Raw genomic sequence first — 23,066 nt, forward strand, 5'->3', positions numbered from 1 at the left:
CACTTCCAGCCAAACCTACTTCACAAAATTGTTACTGTAAGGCTAAAATGGAGGAGAGGAGAACTGAGTGGGCCGCTTTGGCTCCCTGGTGGGGAGAAAGGTACAGTATATGGGAAAGTAAGTAAATAAATAAAACATAGAACTTCCCCCAGTCATTTTTGACAAAGCTTTGGTAATGAACCAAATGCTGAACATGAAAACAAAGGCATCCACTGAATCTTCAAGAAGAAAGATCTGTAAGAATGGCTTTCCTGAATCAGACTTTCCTAAAGTTGTTTCCAAGAGCAGCTGGCTGAATGCACCTGGCAGCTCCCAAGCAGAGCATGAAAACGGAGAACCTTGCCCTGATGTTTGCCGTCAGTAATTAAACGCATACTGCCTCTCCACATGGAGAGCCATTTAGTTATTGTGGCTGTTAGAGAAATGGACCTCCTTGCCATCAACACCCTAATGCTAACTGTGTTCATGGCAGACATCCCAGAAGCAGGTTTGCGTGTTTTATATTGCTTGTTTAGCTAGCCACAGCAACTATTGAGTTATTTTATTCTCAGTGTTGCTAAGTTTACAAAAGACTGTTGCTTCAATTTTTTAAATTTTTTTCCGGCCATTCCATGTATTAAAAATAACAATGATAGAGTGCTATCAGGGTTCAAAGTACTTAGTATACATTGCCATAGTACATCTTCCAACAACCCTGTCAGGCAGGCTTAGACTATTAGCATCCTGACAACTTCAGGCAGTTACGTAGCAAACTCATCATTCAAAATTCAAACCTGCAACTGCCCCAAATTTTTAACCACTATCGTATGCCACCTTGTCTTTAAGCTTCACTGTTCTCTGCTTTAAGGATTCTAGAATTTGAAAAGCAGATCTGAAATCTGAAAATTAGTAAATCAACACGAGGCACTTAAGTAGCATGTATTTGAATGTTTTAAAGTTAGAAATAATAGGCCATTTTCTGGGAAGGTGAAAGAGACGCTATGTCCTCTTTGCAGTCTGGCCTGTTGCGGATAGGTTGCCAACAACCTATAGGGGGAAAATGCCCTCCCCCTTTAATGGGATTTTACTTACCAGATGATGCCATTTTCTTCTGTTCCTGGAGAACTTCAACTGCCCATAATCCTCTGTTAAAGGGGCCAGGCATTTTTATTCCAGTTTGTTGGTAACTCTGCAAATGGGATCCAAAAATTTCTGGTCCCTTCCAAAACCTGTTGCAAATTCTCTAGAGACTGTTAGGAAGACTGACACCCTTGAGAATAGAAACCTGCAGTTGTTAGGAAGGCAGGGCTAATTTAAGAATCTCCTTGTACCTGCAGAAGCCACACCCACAAAGGGGGGGCATGCCTTCTCTGGGTCATATAAGAGACCAGGAATAGGGCTAGTAGTATTGCAGGCTCTATTGTTTTTAATTGATTATTCCAAGAGATGGGCAACTGGAAAGCCCGGCCAGCTAAAAAGATAGCCGATGAGGGGTAAGTCAGGGGCAGCAGAAGCTTGCTGAAGGACCTGCTTGCCTCAACTGTTCCTTGGCAGGAGGGTCAGGTGGCTTCTGTAGGCTGTGAGTTTCATTGGCCCTGGGCGGGCTGAGTACTGGAGGCTTATTATATGGCTCTTCTGAATTGCAAACGTTGGAAGTGAGTGGTTGCTATGGGGGTGCAGTTACATGGACACAGCCGGTTCCAATTTCCCACCAATGTGTCAGCCTCCACCTGCTTTCATCGCCCCTCAAAGCAAGCGGCACTCAGCACAGCCAGCCCCTGAAAAGGCTGCTTCAAACGTCTCCTAGTCAGCTAGACAAACGCTTTCATCCCATTAAGGATAACTGTCCTCTGGATTCTCTCCAGGTGGCTGCATGCAGATGTCTTGTTAGGGTCCCTTGCTGCGGCTAATTGCCCATTAATTGGCTTTGATTGCCTTTAATCGGCTAGCAGGCTCTGCTATGCCCAGGAGAGCAGGTAATCGGGGGGCTTTTGCAGAATCCAAAGCTATTGCTCTAACACAAGCATGAGTTCTTTGAGCAGCCAGAGGGTGTCTCTTGTGGTCTCTGGAGTGCTTGCAGTTTGGAATGAGCTTGTTCCTGGGGGAATCTGCTAATAAGTTCATTATTTTATTTATTAGTTTACTTTATGTAAGCCTTATCTTCTCCTCCAGTGGTAACTTGAAGTGACTTACATGGTTCTTCTCCACAACAGCCCCACAAAGTAGGTTAGGCTTAGAGGGTGTCACAGGCCCAAGGTCACCCAGCAAGCTTCCACGGCACAAGGATTCAGACCTGGGTCTCCCAGATCCTAGTATGGCACTAACCTCTACGCAACACTGGCTCTTATAAGGTAAAATGGTACCAGAGGCGGAGTTTTAATGGAGCCACCTGGGGACAAATGCCCAGGGCAGCTGCCATCTGGTCACGTGGGGGGGGAATTGACCCCCACCCCCTCCTTCTTCTCCCCTCCTCCTTCCCCCCTTGGCCCAGCTTGCCCCCACCATGCTGCTTTTTCAGCCAGGCTGACGGGTGCTTTGCAGAGGCTCTGCCGGCTGAAGGAGCAGCCTAGCAGGGCCGCTGCAGGGCACCGCCCCGCCCCGCCCCACCCCACCCCACCCCACCCCACCCCACCCCACCAGGCTGCCCGCTGCCGCCACTTTAAATAAATAGGGGGTGGGGGGTGGGAGGGGAATGCCTGCAGCAGGTGTTGCCCCAGGCGCCATTTTCCCTCCCTACGCCTCTGAATAGTACTCACATCAGTGTAGAAGCAAAGACTCTTCTGTGTCCCCAACTACCGTGTTTCCCCAAAAATAAGACAGTCTCTTATATTAATTTTTGCTCCCAAAGATGTGCTATGTCATATTTTCAGGGGATGTCTTATTTTTCTGTGTTCTGTTCATGGGGCATGCTTCCAAACAAAAACTTAGCTACGTCTTACTTTCGGGGGATGCCTTATATTTCACACTTCAGCAAAACCTCTACTACGTCTTATTTTCCGGGGATGTCTTATATTCAGGGAAACAGGGTAGGAGTGTTTTGTTAGTAGAGCTGCAATGAGAATCGCCTCTTCTGCTTGGTTAGTAGCACTTCCCACTGTGACAATAGAGCTGGAACTTCTTGCTTCCTCCTGGTATTGGTCTGGCCCAGGTAGAGGATGCAATAAAAGTCCTGTCTCTTGACCCCCATTTTCTTGCAGTGGTTCATTCCTTGAGGGGCCTGTGACCCAGCTGCAACTCCAGGATCTTCAAGCTGTTTTCTATGAGGATGGAGACCAACAAGGGAAGCCAGTGATCTTGGGCACTGGAGGCTTTGGCACTGTTGATCTGGTAAGGCTTTGTGGGGGGTGGGGGAAGATGGCATGGTTGCATCCCTTCCGAGCTCCAGATGTCCTTTTCCCATTTCACCTATCTCACCTCTATGGCTGCCAACCTCCAGGTGGTGGCTGGAGATCTCCTGCTAATACAACTGATCTCCAGGTTACAGAGATCAGTTCCCCTGGAGAGAAGGGCCTCTTTGGAAGCTGGACTCTATGGCCTCATACCCCTTTGAAGTCTCTCCTCTCCCCAAACCCCTTCCTCCTCAGGCTCCACCCCCAAAATCTCCAGACAATTCCCTACCGGGAGTTGGCAACTCTGCTCATCTCCCATGTGCTTAAGCAGGCCCACCAGAACTACTGGCTGTGGTCCCTTTGGGCTAGCATCAGTCCTGCCTCTTTGTTTCCCCATGAAGAAGGCAGTGCTTTGAAACCCCAAGAGGGGGGTTGCCTGACCTATTACACTTCAAATAACCAATTGGATTATGAATACAAGAGGTCTTAAGAAGTCCTAGAATTCTGGCCGTACTGATAAGTCCTGCATTATGGAAATGAAATTACCATGTGATGAGTTCTTCAGTGATCTTGCAAAAAAAGCCTCCTGTCTTTACTGAGGATTGTCCCAAACCGCTGTTTGCTGACCACAGATTAGTTTTTTTCATTCACTTTATACTCACCCTTTCCCCCCAATGGGGACCCTAAGTGGCTTACATAATTCTCCTCTACTCCATTTTTTCTCGCAACATCCCTGTGAGGTAGGCTAGGCTGAGAGTGTGTGACAATCCCAGTTCCACCCAGTGCATATGAATCCCTTGGACTGTTGAATTCTGGGTAATGTAGGCCAGTTTGGCACACCTGCTCTAACGATTGTGGTTACCTTCAAGTGCACTTAATTTGTTGATCTTTCCCTCCATCCCAAATAGATGTTTCTATTTTGTCCTTGGGAATTTCAAGTGAAAGAGGCTTGAACCCTTCTGGGTATTGACAAATCCATACTGCTCAAAGTCTTGCAAGCTTTGTATTCCTAAAGGGGCGCTGGCACATGGTGTTAATTTGGGGGAAATTAAATTTTGAATCCCGGCCTTTGTTTCACCTGGGGATAATCACTCTCTGGTGTCTGTTACAGCTAAAACTCTTCTGACCAGTATGGTCAAATTTCACAAATCAAAACTGACTTGGGAGTCCTAGTTCTGCTTACCCATCCCAAGGCAAACTGGAGCACTGATGTCCTCCTCCGACTGGACAGCCCCCACCCCCTCTGACTGGACAGCCCCCACCCCCTCTGACAGAAGAATGACCTTCCCTGTGTCTTGGCAGTCCGGTGCTTTCAGGTTGAGGCTCCAGAAGGGACCTCCCCATCTGTTGGCTTCTGACCCTGCCTTTATTTTGAGCCCATGGACATCTACAATCACGACTGCAAATATTGTTCCTGGATGACTGGTCATCTATTCTTGACTGGTCCTCCAAGGACCAAGTCTCTGGCTATGCTGCTACCAACTATATAGATCGGGAAATGTTTGGGCTTGCAAATGACTCTCTGCAGATGGCCTCTTCGTGCCACGTTTCTTTCCCCTCCCTGCCCAGGTTCGGTACGCAAACGAGGGCCAGGACCATTTCTTTGCTCTCAAGCGCCTGCGCAAGGACCACATTGTGCTGAAGCGCCAGCAGGAGCACGTTCTGATGGAGAAGAAGGTGCTGCAGGAGAGCCACTGTCCCTTCATTGTCAGGTGGGGAACTCTCTGGGGCAAAGGTGGGAATGGGGTTGTGGTTGGTCCTGCTGCTTCAAAGGAGATAAAGAGTAAGCCGTCTCTTGGATCCCACTGAGGCTGGCTTTATGGTCTAATAAAACATTTTTGCTGAGTGTGTCCCAAGGTCAGGTCGAGTGATGTGTTTTGCAGCGCTGCTCTTCCTAGGTGCACATGGGCCCAATTCAGATTGGGACTGTGGTGCCCAGGGTGAAGATGTTTAGACCTCACCCTGTACTGCAGTGATGGCGAATCTTTTCGAGACCAAGTGCCCAAATTGCAACCCAAAACCCACTTATTTATCACAAAGTGCCAACATGGCAATTTAACCTGAATACTGAGGTCTTAGTCCTGCGTGCACCCGCCGCTCTGCCCTGCACTGCTCCAGTGCCTCCACCCCACCCTTCTGCCTCCACCCCACCCACTCGAGTAGGGGCCAGCCTGCTCTAGCCTCCAGCAAGCCCTGCACACACTGCTCTGCACCTTTCTAACATCTCCACCTCCTCTGCCTCTGCCCCCCGCCCCTCATGCAGCAGCCACCCAGAGCACAGGCACCAGGCCCGCCAGCCAAGTCCCCCCTTCTCTCCGCAGGGCGTTGTGCCCAGTGGCCCAAGCCAGTCTAGATGTATGTGTGTGGGGGGGTGTGTGTGTGATTTTCTCTCCCCCCCCCCATGATGAATCCTGTGTGCGCGTGCCCACAGAGTGGGCTCTGAGTGCCACCTCTGGCACTCGTGCCATAGGTTCGCCATCACTGCTGTACTGCTTTCCTGGCCAGAAATGTTCTTGGGGAGATGCTTGGGTTGCCAACTGTAGCTTGGTAAATTTCTGGAAATTTGTTGGCAGTGCCTAGAGAAGGCGGAGTTTGGAATATGATGGCTTAGAGTCAGCTACCCCAAATCTTCCATTTTCTCTAGAGGAATTGATCTATGTAGTCTGGATATCACCTGGGAGAGCTTAACCTGGAGGTAGTCAGTTCCAGGAGACAATATTTGTTCTAGTTAGGAAACATAATTTGTAGCTGATCAATACACATGAACTACCCAACAGGACAAACAGTAGCCTCCCAGAGCTGTTTCAGGTTGGGGAAATAGTACAGATCGGAGTGTAAAGCTCTTTCCCATGGATGTCATGGTGCTGACCTGAATCAGACCCATGGATCCCTAGGAAAGGCAGAACTCCAGAATTCACCTCTCTCGACCTGACCCTGTGGGAACCAGAATCCAAACTCCTGATCTGAGCTCCCAGCATGCCCCTGCAACACAGCTAATGCTATCTGTTGTAATAATGGGATATCGAACAATTGAGAGATGGTTTATTCACGTCTTGAGATGTTTCTGGGTGCTGCATCCAAACTTTAGAAACAGCTTAAAGTGAGGAGGAGGTGATCCTTAAGGGCAGTTAAGAACTGTCTCAGCTTTCTCCATGGAAAACCTGAGGGGGAGAAGGAGGGAGCAGCAGACAGTGGAAGTCAATATGTTCTTATTAGACTTCCACGTATGGCATTAAATAGGGAGTAAAATACCCAGAGTGCAACTGGGTGCAAGTAATCTCCTCTGATTTCCTGTAATATAAGTCATGGCTTTTCCTATCCCTTCCTACCCCTTCCTCACAGAAGTAGTATGAAAGATTATGTATTCTGTTGGGTTGTGTGCATAAACTTTGGAAGCACTTGACATCAAGGGTGATCTAGAAACCCAACCTATGGGAGGTTCTGACTGAGTGTGAGGGGGCCACCTCGTGAATCTGGTGTGTGGGGAAGGGGTTGTGCTACCACTTTTGGTGGTGATTTTGAGAGGGGCCTATCCACCAGGCTAATTTATTGCATCTTCCTTCCCCTCCCTTTCCAGGTTATATGGAACCTTTCGTGACAGCCGCCATGTCTACCTGCTGCTGGAGTTCTGTCAAGGCGGCGAGCTATGGGCCAAGCTGCGTGAAGCGTATGGAGAAGCAAATGGGGGGGAGGGGCCTAGGGCAAAATAGCAGTGGGAGATCTGTGAGGAAGAAGCCTGAAGAGAGGGAAGGGGAAGATGTCTGCTTCCTCTGAAGTTCTGGGCAAAAAGTTGGGCAGAGGGGCTAGCGTCACCTTCTGGCTCATAGATTCTCTGGCCCTGAACAGGAAGGCCAAGCTCTCTTGTAACCAAGCACTGTTTATATGCCTGTCCTGCCCTCCAAAGAGTTCAGGGTAGAGTACGCTGTTTCCCTTCCATTCCACCCTTGCGACAGCCTTGTGAGGTAGGTTAGGCCGAGAGCGTCCCTGAACCAAGGTCGTTCCTGTGAACATCTGTGGCATGGTAGAGACTTGAATCTGGGTCTCCCAGACTCTTATCTGGCAGCTTAAGCACTAAGCCATGCTGCTGACTATGCCCAACAAGAGGGTTCCTTGCCTCTTTGAGGATTATGAGTACATTATTGATGTCCTTCTAAAACTTCTAAAACAAAAGAATGTATACATAATCCACCTGAAGTATCAGAAAGGCAGTCTATAAATAAAGAAAATAAATATGGGTGGCTACTCCTCACATCCTTGAGACCATTTCTACTCCTACACGCTTATGGATCTGGTGCAGGAAGGGGTGAAGCTATTACTACATCTGTCCCCCAAAAGTCTCCTGCTTATTAACCTGTTATTATCTCTTCAGCCGCTACTTCTCGGAACCTGTGGCTGTCTTCTGCTCTGCCTGTGTCGTTGAGGCCTTGGACTATCTACATAACCAGGGCATTGTTTACCGCGACCTGAAACCTGAGAACTTGATGTTGGATGCAAAGGGATATGTGAAGCTGGTAAGGCACAGATGGAGTGGCAGTTCTTGGTTCTGGGTCCAGGCCTCCTTGGAGAACACTTGTGTCTATACTGGAAGCCCTGATCCTGTGCAGCTGGATGAACTATAAACTGTGGCAAGGGAGAATGCAACACGTTCAAAAATACATTTTTTAAATGTGACCGGCTCTGGACCTCACATTTATTTCCAGTAAAGTCTTGCTGGAGTAAAAAGCCTCTGCAAAAGAGCTCTGTCGTTAGGGGCCGGACTCCTTACGGCCCCACGTTGGTGGGGGCAAAGAGCTGAAAACGGTGGGGGTCAAGGGGAGTCTCCTTGCCTGTTTAACTCATCCTAACATTCCCCATTCCTCTTTCTTTGCAGGTGGACTTCGGGTTTGCCAAGACTCTGAATCCCGGGGAGAAGACCTACTCCTTCTGTGGGACTCCTGAGTACTTGGCACCTGAGATCCTGCGCCACGAAGGCCATGACTATGCCGTGGACTTTTGGATGCTCGGGGTGCTCATCTTTGAAATGATTGTGGGACGGTGAGGCTCTCCCCCCGCCCCCGGAATTGGGGTGGGCGCCTTTCTGAGCTGCAGTTTCTCTCCCCTTCCCTCTGGACTGCTGATGCTAAGAACGAGGGCACTGCAGGCACCAGAGAAACAAAGCCCCCTATGTATGTGAGGGGTACAGTAGGGGCATCAATTGGGTCTGGCCAAAGCCTCGTGTGCCCTTTGCCTGGAGCCATGAGACTGGAGGGCTGACTCTGTCCCCAGTGAAGCGCACGGCAGTCCCTGCAGCTGAAAGCTCTTACTTGCTGTGCTGCAATTCAAAGGCAGCATTAAGATGGAAACAGATTCTTGCACACGCTGAGCAGCTTGTTAGGTTCGTGGTGGGGAGATGGTGGGTGGCAGCAGAGCCTATAATAGCTGCACCTCTGGGGGAGATTGCTTTACCCCCTCCTGTGATGGAAACTTCAGAGCCCTTCCAGCCAATGCCAAATAAGAAGGGTGGGTTTGAGTGGGTCAGGCTGCCCACGGTCGGGTCGGCAGCACTCATCATCTCCTCCCCTCCCCGTTTTCCCACAGTCCCCCGTTCCACAGCCCTGAGCCTCAAAAGATTTACAGCAAGATCCTGGATGGAATCTTCTCTTTCCCCGTGTTTGTGAGTGACGCTGCCTGCTCCCTCGTGGCCAAGCTCTGCAGGTGCCTCTCCCCGCTGCGACCGGCTCTAGAGGGCTGCAAGGGGACATTGAGGGGGTGGGGGCGGAGATCTGGCCTGGGTAGGGAGGAGCCAATCAAATGCATGTGACACAGGGTTTCATTCACAAAAAGCAGACTTGAGGCAATGAGAATGGGCAGGATTGCATTGAGGTACATCCTACCTAGTTGCTGGTATTCAGATGCATAACCAAACTCACCTAAAGCAGATGAAACTGTCTATTTCAGAGCTCTAGGGAAGATGTACAAACTGACCTACCTTCTCCTCTCATTTGACAGGCGTAGGCCAGGGCAGCGACTGGGGAGTACCAGCAATGGGATCCGGGCAATCCGGAAGCACAGGTATGCCAGCTGGGCCAGACACTCCCTCCCAGGAAAAGGGCTGGCGGCGCCAAAGGGTTTCCAATCCCCTCCTTATGCAGGAGGCTGCTGAGGTTTAGCACTCTATCAACTTTTGTACGTGAGTGAGCTTAATAAAAGCTCCTCGCGCTCCGTAGGGTGAACCAGCTTCAATGCTTAAAGCTTTTCTGAAAATTGCTTTCTTCACCTGAATGAACATTTTTCAGCATAGGATTTATACTGCCGGGGGCATAATTGACTCTTTGCTTTGCAAGTGTTAACCTCTCCGTTAGGCATGCAAGGAGGAGACATGTGGTTAGCTTAGGCCAGGAGAGTATTAATATATGGAAGAACATAAGAACTACCTGGGGTAGATCAGCCCAGTAGTTCATCGTGCCCAGTAATCAGTCTTTAAGGCTTTTCAGTTGAATGGGGGGGGGGGCACAGTGAGTTCTAGAACCTGGGGTCTTGTAGGGGTCTGCAACCTGTGGCTCTCCAAATGTTCATGGACTACAAATCCCAATTGACCATGCTGGCAGGGGCTGATGGGATTTATAGTCCATGAACATCTGGAGAGCCGCAGGTTGCAGACCCCTGTTGTAGGCTATATACTGCAACCCCTGATAAAGCTGGGGATCCACCAGGACATGCCAGGATGGGAATTGTCATTCCCTTTTGCAATTTCCCTGCTTGCTTTCTCTCTGACTCCTGATGCTTCCTCCTCCCCTCCCCCCCCACTCTTCCCACATCCCTCCTCCTCCCAATCTATTCCTTCAGCTCTATTCCTCCTTCCCTCCCTTGCTCCCCCTTTCTATTGTCAGGTGCCAGTCGAGGTTGCCATAGCAACCCAAAAATGCTGTCCAAAGTTTGTGCAAGCAGTTGCTATCACAGGGAAAAGATACCGTTCCATGGGGGTGGGGTTAACCTCTCACTTTCCCTCCCAGGTTTCTCCATAAACTTGGGGGAGACCCCAGGGCTGCTTACACCTGCTCCAGTTCTCAGTGGGCTACTTGCTTGTGATTGCATTTTGGAATTCATACGATGCCTCATTGAAACTGATGGATAGCTTGCAGAAAAGGAAGAAATGATCCATTAGTAAATAAATGGGGTGTGTGTTCAGGTTGTGTCTAGGTTGTAAAGCACCTGCTTTGCATACAAAAGAACTTGCATTTGATGATCCCTGGCATCTCCAGTTAAGTCTTGAATAGCGAGCCCTGGGAAAGAACCTTTCTTCACCAGAGCCTGCGTAAAGCTCCTCCTAATCAGGCTAGACAGCACTGAACTCGATGGGCAGGGCTCACTCACTTTCATATGTTCATTGTTCAGATTTAAGGTTGCCCTGATGTGGGTTCAGGATGGGCACAGTGGCACTTGCATAAGAGAAGGAGCTCCAGAGCTGATCACTGAGAATTCAGGCTGATCCTGGTCTTGTTGGGGATGGGCTTCCAAGAACTGTTGCTCTGGGGAATGTGCAGCAGGACTCCGTAGGAGTTTGGGCTAGCGTCAAGATTTGGGGCAATGTTTGATCTTCTGGCTTATGTGCTTGTCCCTGCTCACATCTTGCCTCCTTACCCATAGGTGGTTTAGCTCCATCTCCTGGAAGAAACTGGCACTGCGTCAGCTCGAGGCCCCCACCATGGTAATGCTTAAGCAGGTATGAGCATCAGGTGTGGAGGCTTTACGTGGAGGGTAGGGGAAAATTCCTTTGCTGCCAATAGCAAAGAGAACTGGGGGCAAACAACCTCAGAAAGGAGCTGGTCCCAGTTGGTGAAGAACTGCTGCTCTCTGGCCTTCAGTATTGTGCCAGGTACTAATTAAAACATTGGAGCGGCAGATGAATGCTATTACACGGGAAGCAGAGCGAAGCAGAGCATCCTTCAATGATGTACTGAGAAATGACTGAACAGCCACTCATTCTTGCCAAATGGCCACGGGAATATACAGGCTGTCCAACAGAAATACATTGGAGGAAGGACTGCTTACTCACATTGCAATAGTAGTTGTTGTTCTTGTTATTATTATTTCAATTTATTCTCTGCCCTTTGCAATAGTCTCAGGATGAGTTTGTGGAGTTACTCTGTTGTAAGCTGTTCGATTTTATTGAGCTTAGGTAGAAATAACCCTGCACTGGACTGCATTGGCAGTATCATTAGGGACTGCACACAAGTGGTCAAGATAAAAACAACACTGGTCTTGCATATGGCCGTTATGTATGCTTGGGCGAGACAAACCTAGCATCAATGTATTGTTGAAGACTTTCATGGCCAGAATCACTGTGGTGCTGTGGCTGGCATTTTCAGAGGATCTGATAGTAGGAAAGTAGGAAAGCAAGTGGAGTATATATACCTGTTGGCATGTCCCGGTGGATACCACTCAACACATGTAAATCTAGCTTGCTAATTGCACCCTTTACTTTTTAACAGACAATGGTTCTTTCCCCCACCCTGAACACTCCAACAGGTATATATACTCCACTTGCTTTCCTACTATCAGATCCTCTGAAAATGCCAGCCACAGATGCAGGCGAAACGTCAAGAGAGAATGCTGCTAGAACACGGCCATACAGCCCGGAAACCACACAGCATCATTACCTCCCCCTCCCCCCCAATTGACTACAGGTGTACAAAGGAGCCCCCTCCTCAAGTTGTATTTCCTCTGTGACTGTACAGGGCTACTGGTAGGTACTATCAATCACCCCATCTCAGTAGTTTTCACAACAACTATGTGAGGTAGGCCAGCATCACTTTCGTAATAGGTTACAGGTTAAGAGAGATGGCATGAAGAGCATCACTTAAGTGAGTCCATGGCTGAGCAGAAGGATTGTGAGCAAGTTCTGCCAAATGGCTGTAGAAATGCTGTGCGTACAGCTGTGATCAGCTTGGATAACATGCCCTGGGCAGTGTTCCTCCTTGAACTTGCCTCTGGAAGGCAGTTCTGTACTGTCTGTGCCTGTCACGAGAGAAAGCTGTACTTGCCCTGAAACCCTAGTGCAGAGATCTGCAAACTGTGGCCCTCCAGATATTCATGGACTACAATTCCCATCAGCCCTGCCACTTGGCCATGCTGGCAGGTGCTGATGGGAAATGTAGTCCATGTACATCTGGAGAGCTGCAGTTTGCAGACCCCTGCCCTAGTGGAAGAATAACCCTCCACAAGGAGCTGGAAGTGAGTGATCCTCGAGACTAGAACATTTATTCATGATCTCTCCAGATATTTTCTTGAGGTGAAAACAAATATGATAAAAACAGCATCTGCCATTCCACTTGGAAAGTTTTCCTGAGGTTTTCCTAGTGATTCTGTGGCTGCTGATACAGCAAGCAATTAAAAAAGCTGCCAGGAAGAATGTAGATTCCTTGGAAATGTGGTGCTGGAAGAGAACTTTATGGATACTGTGGACTGCCAAAACAACAACAAAAAATAAGTGGGTTCTAGATCAAATCAAGCCTGAACTGTCCCTCGAAGCTGAAATGACTGGCCTTGAGGCTGTTGTATTTTGGTCACATAATGAGAAGACAAAAGTCACTGGAAAAAACAATAATGCTGTGATAAATTGAAGGTGGCAGGGAAAGAGGAAAACCCAGCATGAGATGGATTGACTTCATCAAGGAAGATAAGACACTCCATTTGCAAGACTTGAGTAAGGCTGTTCATAATAGGAAGTTTAGGAGAACGTTGATTCATAGGGTTGCCATGAGTTGGAAGTAATTTGACAGCACTTCTCTCTCACATACACCCCACCCCACCACACACACCATACCACACCACACCACACACACACACATGAGAAACCATACTGACCTTCTCCCCATCCACACTGCACCATAATGGTCTTCTTTTACGATGCTTTAACTGGTAATTGACAATCTCATAGGTATAAATTAAGACTTCCTTTCAAAAAGCCCTCCCCAGTGACATGGGAAGGTAGGTGGGAGAAAACAGGCATTGTGGGAACTTATTTATTTATTTTGCTGTGAAGTCACAGCCAGCTTATGCTGACCCTGCAGAGTTTTCAAGTCGAGACATTCAGAGGGGATTTGCCAGCGCTCGCAACTGCATTGTGACCCTAGATTTTCTTGGTGGCCTCCCATCCAAAAACAAACCAGGACCGACTCTGCTTAGTTTCTAAGATCTGAGAGGTCAGGCTAGCCTGGGTTGTCCAGTCCATGCCTATGGGAACTAGGGCAGAGGAAACAATGCTTATATGGACTGGACCAGGAAAATCCAGACTTTCCTACCCACACAGCTGCCATTCTGGTTTTGCTGTGACCTTTCCCGAAACACAGCAGCAAAAGAGGCTTGGGAAAGAGCAGCAAAACCCAGGAGGCACATAAATGTGCCCTGAAGCTTTGGGGAAGTAAGGGGGAAACCTCTTTCTAAGCAGCATCCGTTGTCTGGGGTAATTAAGCCATGTGTATGTGACCAGCATAAAAACAAAAACAAGCAAGGAATATAGAACTGTTTTCAGCAACCTAAAAGGATATTCATAGAACAGTCCTTAATCTAGAAGTGGGCTGTGAACAACTAATAGAGATGGTACCTTCTTAGTTAAAAGCCTAGGTTTTCCTACCTAGTGCCCAAACAATAATAAGAGGTTGCCAGAACACCTGGGGGAAAATGTCCTCTCTTTTTAACAGAGGCTTAATGGGATGTTATTTATTAGGTGCAGCAGAGGAGCGCGCGAGTGAGGGCAGGGTGGGATAGAAATAAAATCAAATTAATAACTTCCATGTCATTGACCGTCGTGTCATAAAAAGCTTCCACTGCCTTTTGCCATGTATCAAACCTCTACTTGAAGGAGCAGGATATTTTGTCAGGACTATTGACAGTCCTAGACTAAAGCTCCCTCTCACCGGGCAGGAGCACTTCAGTGGGCTTTTTGATGAAAATCTTACTCGATGGGCTGATCTGTTCAGGAGAAGGCAGTCAGTCCTTCCTTTCTTGGTAGCAGAAAGTATCATTGAGTCACAGCTGACTTATAGCAACCCCCTGGGGTTTCCAAGGCAAGAGCTCTTCAGAAGTCTGCCATTGCCTGCCCCTGAGGAGCAACCCTGGAGTTCCTCAGTGGTCTTCCGTCCAAGCACTAACTGGGACCAACTCTGCTTAGCTTCTGAGATCTCATAAGATTGAGCTAGACTGAGCCATCCAGCTCAGGATATTTCTTACAGTGTAGAATTGCACCATCTCAATTCCGTAATGGCAAAGGTAGTTTGGGAACTTTATTTTTTTTAACCTCTTCCCTTCTCTTTACCCCGTGCAAGACTCAGAAGAGCTACTGCCCCATCTACCCCTCAGCATTTCCTTTTCCCCCTCCAGGGCTACCCCTACGTCAACTTCCGGCGGTATTCTGCTTCGGGGCAGGTGCCTGAAGAGGAGTTTTCTGGCTGGGATGAAGACTTCTAAGCTCCTGGAAAGGAGGGACAAAAGGCCTGTCTGGAGGCTACTCCCCATCCCATGGCCTGGATAGGAACCTGGAAAACAGAGCTTACTGGAGTAACCCCAGCAGCTCCCCTCTCCCTCCCCCCCCCCCCCCCGTGGTGGTGGTGGTGCTGCTGCTGGTCCCAAGGAGACGGCTGGCCTCAGCTGCCTCCTTCTTGTGCCCATCCTTCTCTCCACTTCCTTCCCGACTCCTTCTGCCTTCTCTGTGAGACTGTGGCAGTGGGTGAAGTCACTGTAAGAGGGGCAGGTCCTTCTGTCCTGCTTTTTGTGCTGCTTAGTGTGCAGAATAAAGAGTTTTAAGAAACCGGGTGGTCTTGCGTGCTTTGTGGCTGGATCCTGGGTGGCTAACAGTGGGTAGCAGGATGCCTGAACCTTTCTCTGCAAGGGGTCCAGGGAGACTTTGGAGGTCTTCTCAGGGTTGGAGGTCTTCTCAGGGTCTTGCAAGTGATGGGTGATGTGGGCGTTCTGGAAGAAGGGGGGCTAGAGGGAGTGGACTTGGACTTGCTCCACTCCTTGGGATAGGAGTCCTTTTCACCCCCTCCCAGCAGCATAGGACCTTATTCTCCCTTCAAAAATGGTCTTCAGCTAGCACACCACTGCAGTAGGGGAATGGTTGCCTATATATAAGCAGCCTTGCTTTAGGACTACTTCCACACAGCAAGGATTCTTTATTCTGCATTCACTGCCATGGTAAGCAGAAGAAGAGTTAGAAGAGTTTGGATTTATACCAGGGGTCTGCAACCTGCGGCTCTCCAGGTGTTCATGGACTACAATTCCTATCAGCCCCTGCCAGCATGGCCAATTGTAGTTCATGAACATCTGGAGAGCTGCAGGTTGCAGACCCCTGATTTATACCCTTCTTTTCTCTCCTGTAAGGAGACTCAAAGGGGCTTACAATCTCTTTTCCCTTCCCCCCCCCCCACCACAAACACCCTGTGAGGTAGGTGGGGCTGAGAAAGCTCTGAAAAGCCGTGACTAGCCCAAGGTCACCCAGCAGGTGTGTGTTGGCGTGCACAAGCTAATCTAGTTCCCCAGATAAACCTCCACAACTCAAGTGGCAGAGCAGGGAATCAAACCCAGATTAGAGTGCACCCGCTCTTAACCACTATGCCACTGCTGCTCCTACAGAGGTGTTTGCTTGGCATTGGAGCATTTGGCAAGGACTTTTTTGCACACTTTTCTCCATTGGCTGTCTTTTCTCCAGCTGTGTCATCTCAGGGCTGGTTGCCAGGGCCCCCCTTTTATTGGCACCGGCTCCCTCCCAGCCTGAATGTATGTACTGTAATGTCTAACACCATGAAAAAGTCCCATGAGGCACACAAAGAACCTGGGGAGTGATTGCCAAGTTTCTGGTCTCACAGAGAATCTTGCAGCAGCAAATGTAACAGAGGATCTTGTGACAAAGGCCACAGAAAATGCTCCCAAGGAAGCCTTTTTGGAGGAAACCGGGAGTGCCAACAACAGGATGAAAGCAATTCAGCCACACCAAGCAAACAATGCCTCTTCCTGTATTGTCTTTTACATGATATGCTACTACTGGCCATTAATGCAATTCAGACATTAAGTGCCTGTTTCAATCTGGAAACTCTGATTCAAGTCTCCTTATTGTCCTCACAGTTCTTGCTGAACACATAACACAGCTTCATGTCTCTGGTTTTATCATCCTGAATCAACCAAAAACCTCTGATCCTGTTGCTTTGCTCTGGTGCCATTTAGTCAGTTCTATAGTTTTCTCCTGATAAGTCGTCTCTCAAGTTTTCAATGAATTGTCAAAGGCTTTCACGGCTGGAATCAACTGACTGTTATGGGTTTTCCAGGCTGTGTTGCTGTGATCTGGTAGTTTTAGCTCCTAACATTTTGCCCCCACGTGCCCGGAAAACCCACAACAGCCAGTCTCAAGTATTCCTTTATCCTGTCATAATCTTTTTTCCCACTGAAAAGAACACTTTTTATGTGAAGGCCCCAAAACAGTATAGCTAGCCTGACTTTAGAGCCAGTAATTGAGTCTGACCTGGATTCCAACATGGACTGTCAATCAGGCTCCTAACATACTTGATCGTTCTTTCTTTCATCTGATTTCTTTGCCGACCAGGACAGGTATATCTTCATTTCTCAGGTTGAGCTCCATTTATCTTCTAACTCACACCACACAACACAGAAAACTGGTTCATGTTCATTGTTGCTGTTGTATTATTAGGAAAAAGACTGTGTTGTCTTTGCTTTGATTTAGTACTGCTAGTTTTTAGTTAGGATAAGTATTCGCCCCACACATACACACACTATTGTTGCAAATTCCTCAATAAACTCCATATTCCTTTTTAAGTATTTAAATCACATCTCTGTCACCTTTTCCTGCTAAAACATTCTACTTACAGTCATCTCTTCAGGTAAAAGAGATGGATTTTGGGTTCCCTCCTCAAACATGCAAGCTAATTCCCCTTGATAATTTGACTTTGTGTTCAGAGGTGTGTGTGTGAGAGTGGTTAACAGGCTCTTTGTATAAAACAATTGATATTACTATTTATCTGAAGTGTTTTTGCCAGGAGTGCTGTCAAGAAAAGTGGGGAGGGGGTTAATCTTACAGTTGGAGTTATTTAGAGGCATCTTCCTTTTAGGCGCATTCAGTAATTGTTATAGCAATTACTGATTTCCAGAAAAAGTCATCTGGCAAGGAAAATGGTAGCTGTGAAGAGCTGAAAAATGCCACCTTCCGATCCAGATGGTACATTCACTTGCTTGGACTGTATTCTTTCAGGAAAGATTGAAGTAACCAACTTTTGGGGCAGAACATGGCATCCTGGAAGATGAGTGATGGTGCATGAAGGCTTCCAAAAACCATCATCCAGGAAGGAAGCAACAGCAGGGAGAAAAGACAAGGCAGAAGCAGCCAGTACTGTAGCTCTGCGCCACGCTGTGCTAAAGGGAAAAACTCAAAATAGCACTAGATGGGGGAATGGTAACTGGAAATGATGGCACATCCCTTTTAAATGTTCTTACACATTTTCTTTTTATCATTAAGATTTTAAGGACATGCAAATAAAAGACCAAAAAACAAACAATAAGAAATACACAAAAATGAATAAAACACAAAAAAAGTCTTTCAAAGGGCTCCTGATTTTTTCTGCCACAAATATGATCACACTTAAACAATTACTACTTGCTCTTTCATTACAGTGTTCAGGTTAATTCTTAGCTATTCTTATTAATAAGGTTCACACCTTATTCTATTTACTTGTTCTTCTACTCCGCTAAACCACAAAACCAACAGTTCATTCTTTTCAGTTTTACACAAGCCGTCATATCAGGGATTTCCAATAATCAATTAATTTAGATAAGTTCTCTAATACAAGAAGAAAGTTTGGCCATCTCTGCCAATTCCAGTAGCTTCACAAACCATTCTTCTATTGTAGGTATGAATGCAGTTTTCCATTTTTGCACATGTAGGAATCTCACTGATGTCAGACATAGACAAAACAACGTCCCATTTTTTTCACCTTGTTTGTCCATAAGAACCAGAAGAAAAACTTCTGGTTTCATTTGTATATTAGACTTTAAAATCTTTTGGATTGTTAAATGTATTTGTATCCAAAAAAATTTTTGGCTTTACTACAGATCCACCATAAATGATAAAAAGTCCCTTCATGATGTTCACGTTTCCAACACACATTCAAAATGTTTTTGTACATCTTTGCCAATTTCTCTGTTGACAGGTACCGATGATAACATCACTGTATAAAAATTATCTTTAAAACTGGAACTTAATGTACTTTTAAGCCCCTTTAACCACATATTCTCCCATTGTTCCATTTGAATATTGTGCTCAAACTTAATGGCCCATTTGATCATACAATCTTTCACTCCTTCTTCTGTTTCATATCTCAACAAGAGCTTGTACATTTTGGCAGTAACATGATCATCATTTGTACATAGTTCCACTTCAAATTCAGTCTTAAAGTCTTCAAGCCATAAGATCTTTTATCTGTTTTAAATCTTTATATAAATTGTGCATTTCAAAAGAGGAAAGTATTCCCTTCTGCTATTACTCATTCTCTTGATCTCATTTTACATTCCCCTTGTAAAAAGTTTAAAAAGTCACAGTATGTTATCCATCTATTTTCAAATATAATTTCTCATCTATATAATCCTTCTTGTGGTGACAGCCACATTTATCTTTAAATTTATCCCATATTCTCAGAATGGCATGTCTAATATAGTGATTATTAAAATCCTCATTAACTTTTATTATTTCATAAATTGGCATGCTATGTGTATCTCAAATCATGTCCTTCTAAATCAAGCAATCCTCTGTTTCTCAGAATAACCCATTCTTTCAACCAAACAATGTTGGAATAAGCGACTTCTGCATGCCTGGACACTGGGGGGTGCTGTATATCACTCTAACTGTGATGTTGCCTCTCTTGTTTGCCCTCCTTGTCTGGGCCAGGAGACCGCCCACTAACTTCCTTTCTTCCCCATGCTAGCTTCACTTCTGCTCTAGCCTTTGAACCGAGCGCATGGTCAATGGCAGCCTGCTCAGTGGGGCCTTTCCCACTGCAGCATCCTCTCACATCCACAATAACGCGGATGGCTGCGTTAGTTGTGCCCACTTGTCATAGGAAAGTAATCTCTTTTAGACTAGGGTTCTTTCTATTTACCTTTTCTTGGAACAAAGTTGTGAACTGAAGATGATTGAATAAATGTAAGTTTTACCTTTTACATTTATGTCTCTGGAGAACTTTCTATAAACTGCAGTCACACACACCACTGGGCATATCCATGACTCTAAACGAAATCTAACATGGTAGCAGAGATTGATGGTTATTTTTGGAGCCCAGATATTTTAAAGTTGGAGCAGATTTTTTTTTCCTTGCATGGCTTAGCAGCCATTGCTCCTTGGTTCTTGTGTTTTTTCTTGCTCACCTGGCTCTAACAGGCCAAAGCGAGTAACAAAAGGTTGCATAGCCTGAAGGCTTGCTTCTCCTCTTTCTTGTGTGTGGGTGACTCATTGAGATTGCAGAGAAAGCCTTTGCATTTCTCAAAAATGGCTCAGCCAGTGAAGGCAATTTTGAGAAGCTTACATAAGTCCTCGGAATTTTAACTCCATGGCTCTGCACAGGATTCAATCCCAAGTAAAGGAAGAGGGCATAGGTTTTGTTTTAACTACACCAAAACCAAACAGTGGAAAATGAAGAGACTAGGATGGGCAAAGAGCAGATGAAAAAAGGCCATGAATGTAATTGTTAGTACCCTCACGAAACTCACAAACTTGGTGTATGTTAAAGGACAAGATTCTATGCCAAAAGACATGCTAGGAAGCATTAAAAAAGGGTCTTTGGAGAGCAAGACACCAAAATAGCAAAGTGAGTTTATTCAAATGACTATTTTCAAGCAAATTACAAGAAAAATGGAGATGCTGATTGGCCATATAGAGAAATTAAGCTGAATCTGATTGATAAGTTAGCAACCACTGGCACAAAGTTCTTGGGAGGAAGAACTGAAAATTGGACTGCTTTTAAGCTCATTGCCTGAGAAATATTCACAGCTTTTGTCTCTACTGTGAATGGCAAAGACTGCAATAACATTTGAGGGAATTCTAGGACTAACTAGGTCTGAATTTCAGCAGCAAAGAGTATCTCTTCTGAGAGCAGAGGGAAGAGGCTGGCTCAAGTTACATTGCCCAAGAAGCCAGAGGCAAGGGGGCGGGAACTAAATCATTTGGATACAAGGAAAATCCAATCCCTTTAGTTATGGGGAAAGGAGGAGCTCCACCCATCTGTTTCCAAGTGTAATAAACCTGGTCACCTCCCAGAGGGAGTGTCGCATCTAATAAGAATGCTGAGACTGGCAGCAAGCCATCTCACACTGCTTATTCACACAGACAAAAGTGGATTTTTTACTACCTCAAAAATTGAGTTCAACTTTTGCACAACCCCACATGATACAAACTAATGAAAAAATATAAAGCCTTCGGATTATTGATGAGTGGTGCTTCTAGGCACATGGCTTCAGATGTTGCTTTGTTCAATGAATTAGACAGAGATGCTGGATGCAATGTGTATTTAGCCAATGGAGAAAACAGATTCTAGGTGAATGGTAAAAGGGCAAAGAGTTACTTTTACATTGCCAACTGGATGGTAATGGAACTGAGATTGTGGCTGAAAATGTCCTGTACATTGCAGACCTTGCGGCTAATCTGCTGGATCAGTCGTCCCCACACTATCAGAAAAGGATTTCGCCTGTTCACTTTGAGAATAATGTGTGCACTATCTACATTGCTTGATGGTGAGCTATATTCCACAGGTACCCCTAAGAAATGGAGTCTTTTGAACTGGACTGTGAGGAACCACAAGCCTGCATTGCCAGCCAAGGTAACTTCTACCCAGCAGTCTTTGGAGCTCTGGCATAGGAGGTTTGCCCTAACCCGTGATAAAGAGGCCAAATTCCTGAAGCTGAAAAGCAAGGACTTGGTAACAGGTATTTTCCATAAAAAGACTGTCCCAATGATAACCAATTGTGTGTGATTGTTGTTTTTTTAAGAGGAAAGGGAACTAGGCTCTTCATTCCCCAAAGCAAAGCCAAAGATGCCTCTAAGCAGCCTCTTGACTTAATTCACTCTTGATCTATGTGGGACCAATCAAACCAGCATCAACTGGTAAGAACACCTATCTGTTGTCTTTCATTGATGACTACTTTCGAGATACACTGTTGTGTTATTTGCTAAAAGAAAAGTCTCAGACTGAAATTGGCAGAAATTAAGAGACTATGTTGTTATGGTATCTAATAAAGTTTAATAGGAAAACCCAAGTGTTTTCAAAGCGGACATGGGAGGTGGAATACAATTCCATATCTATAAACAATTTTCTTTGAGGGAACATGGGATCCAACACAGACTTACTGTGGCCCATTCGCCAGAACAAAATGGAATTTCTGAAAGAAAGAAATCGATTATATAATGGACATGATTAGCGTGCATGCTCATTTAGAAGTTCAGGCCTTCCCCGCAAGCACTGGGGAGAGGGCAGCAATGACTGCAGTTTACCTACAAAATAGATTGCCAACCAAAGCCACAGAAGCAACTCCATATGAGTTATGGCATGGCAGGAAACCAAATGTAGAACACATCAGGATGTCTTTGGATGTAAAAGCTTATGCTCACATACCAAAAGAAAAGAGATCCAAGCTAGACCCTACTCACGCAAGCAGGTATATTTTGGGCTATTCTCCAGAAAGTAAAGGATACAGGATGGATTTTGATCCAGAAACTAACCAAATTACTATATGCAGAGTTGTGCAGTTTGACGAGCGACCCAGAATTTAATGGCAAGCCTGCTGTGATGGATGACCATTCAAAGGGAGATGGCGATAGCGACCATCTGATGATCCTACATCGGCCAAGGGAGTCCCAGGGATGACATCACCCGTGCAGATGCCAGCAAATGCTCAACCTGAAGAGGGAGCAGCGGTGGAAATCCCAGACCTGACAGGTGAGGCATGAGGAGTCACAGAGTACTGTGGAGGCGAGACAGACCTTTGGCCCTCAGGCGCTCATCAGCTGACCTAACAAAGGGGAAGTTCCAGCCGAGAAAATTCCTTACCTACCTTGCCAAGGGCGCCATCACTGCATGAATCCAGCTTCATGGTCTGGAGTTACAGCGAATGCCTGAACCAGAAGCAAAGAAGTGGAAAGAGGCAGCACAAGAAGAAATAAGCTGCACTACATAAAAAAACCAAACATGGACTCCTCCACAGAACTACCTAAGGGTAAGAAGCGTTATCGGCTTGTAAATGGGTTTTTTTAAAGCTAAACAAGATGCGGAAGGTCAGATTGAGAGATATAAGGCCAGACTTGTTGCTAAAGGATTCTCCTCAGATCTATGGAACAGATTATGATCAGACTTTTGCACCTGTTGTAAAGTATTCTACAATTAAGAATGCTCTGTAAGCATTGCTGCATCTAGAAACATGAAAACTGAGGCATTTGGGCCCGTTAAAAACCGCGATTTTTTGCATGGCGAAATTGAACAGGGAGCTTTATATGAAGCAACCACACCAGGGTTCATAGGATGAAAAAGAATAAACATTTAGTCTGTAAACTTCAGAAAGGACTTTATGGATTGGAAACAAGCAGCTAAAGCTTGGTCAGATAAGCTAGGCCAAGATGCTACTTAAGTCAGGGACTTCAAACAAGGCAATGCAGACCTCCCTGGTCTTTATAGCGAGGCACAGGAAATGGGAGATGGACATTTATCCTGACATATGTTGGATGACTTGATT

General features: G+C 46.3%; 1 protein-coding gene across 4 annotated transcripts in view; it reads left to right on the top strand.

Moving 5' to 3' along the window:
* LOC125443595 (cGMP-dependent protein kinase 2-like) overlaps positions 1–15,096 on the top strand; it is a 30,895-nt gene extending 15,799 nt beyond the window's left edge. For all 4 annotated transcript variants that reach the window (XM_048515821.1, XM_048515827.1, XM_048515842.1 and 1 more), the window contains exons 13-21: positions 3,177–3,306; positions 4,878–5,020; positions 6,886–6,975; positions 7,678–7,819; positions 8,179–8,342; positions 8,886–9,002; positions 9,297–9,359; positions 10,935–11,010; positions 14,670–15,096. In XM_048515821.1, the coding sequence (XP_048371778.1) occupies positions 3,177–3,306; positions 4,878–5,020; positions 6,886–6,975; positions 7,678–7,819; positions 8,179–8,342; positions 8,886–9,002; positions 9,297–9,359; positions 10,935–11,010; positions 14,670–14,756 (1,012 nt within the window). In that variant the 3' untranslated portion in view covers positions 14,757–15,096. The remainder of the gene's footprint in view (positions 1–3,176; positions 3,307–4,877; positions 5,021–6,885; positions 6,976–7,677; positions 7,820–8,178; positions 8,343–8,885; positions 9,003–9,296; positions 9,360–10,934; positions 11,011–14,669) is intronic.
* The last annotated feature ends 7,970 nt before the right edge of the window (positions 15,097–23,066 follow it).

The sequence above is a fragment of the Sphaerodactylus townsendi genome, linkage group LG01, assembly GCF_021028975.2.
Source record: "Sphaerodactylus townsendi isolate TG3544 linkage group LG01, MPM_Stown_v2.3, whole genome shotgun sequence".
NCBI classification, from domain to species: Eukaryota; Metazoa; Chordata; class Lepidosauria; order Squamata; family Sphaerodactylidae; genus Sphaerodactylus; species Sphaerodactylus townsendi.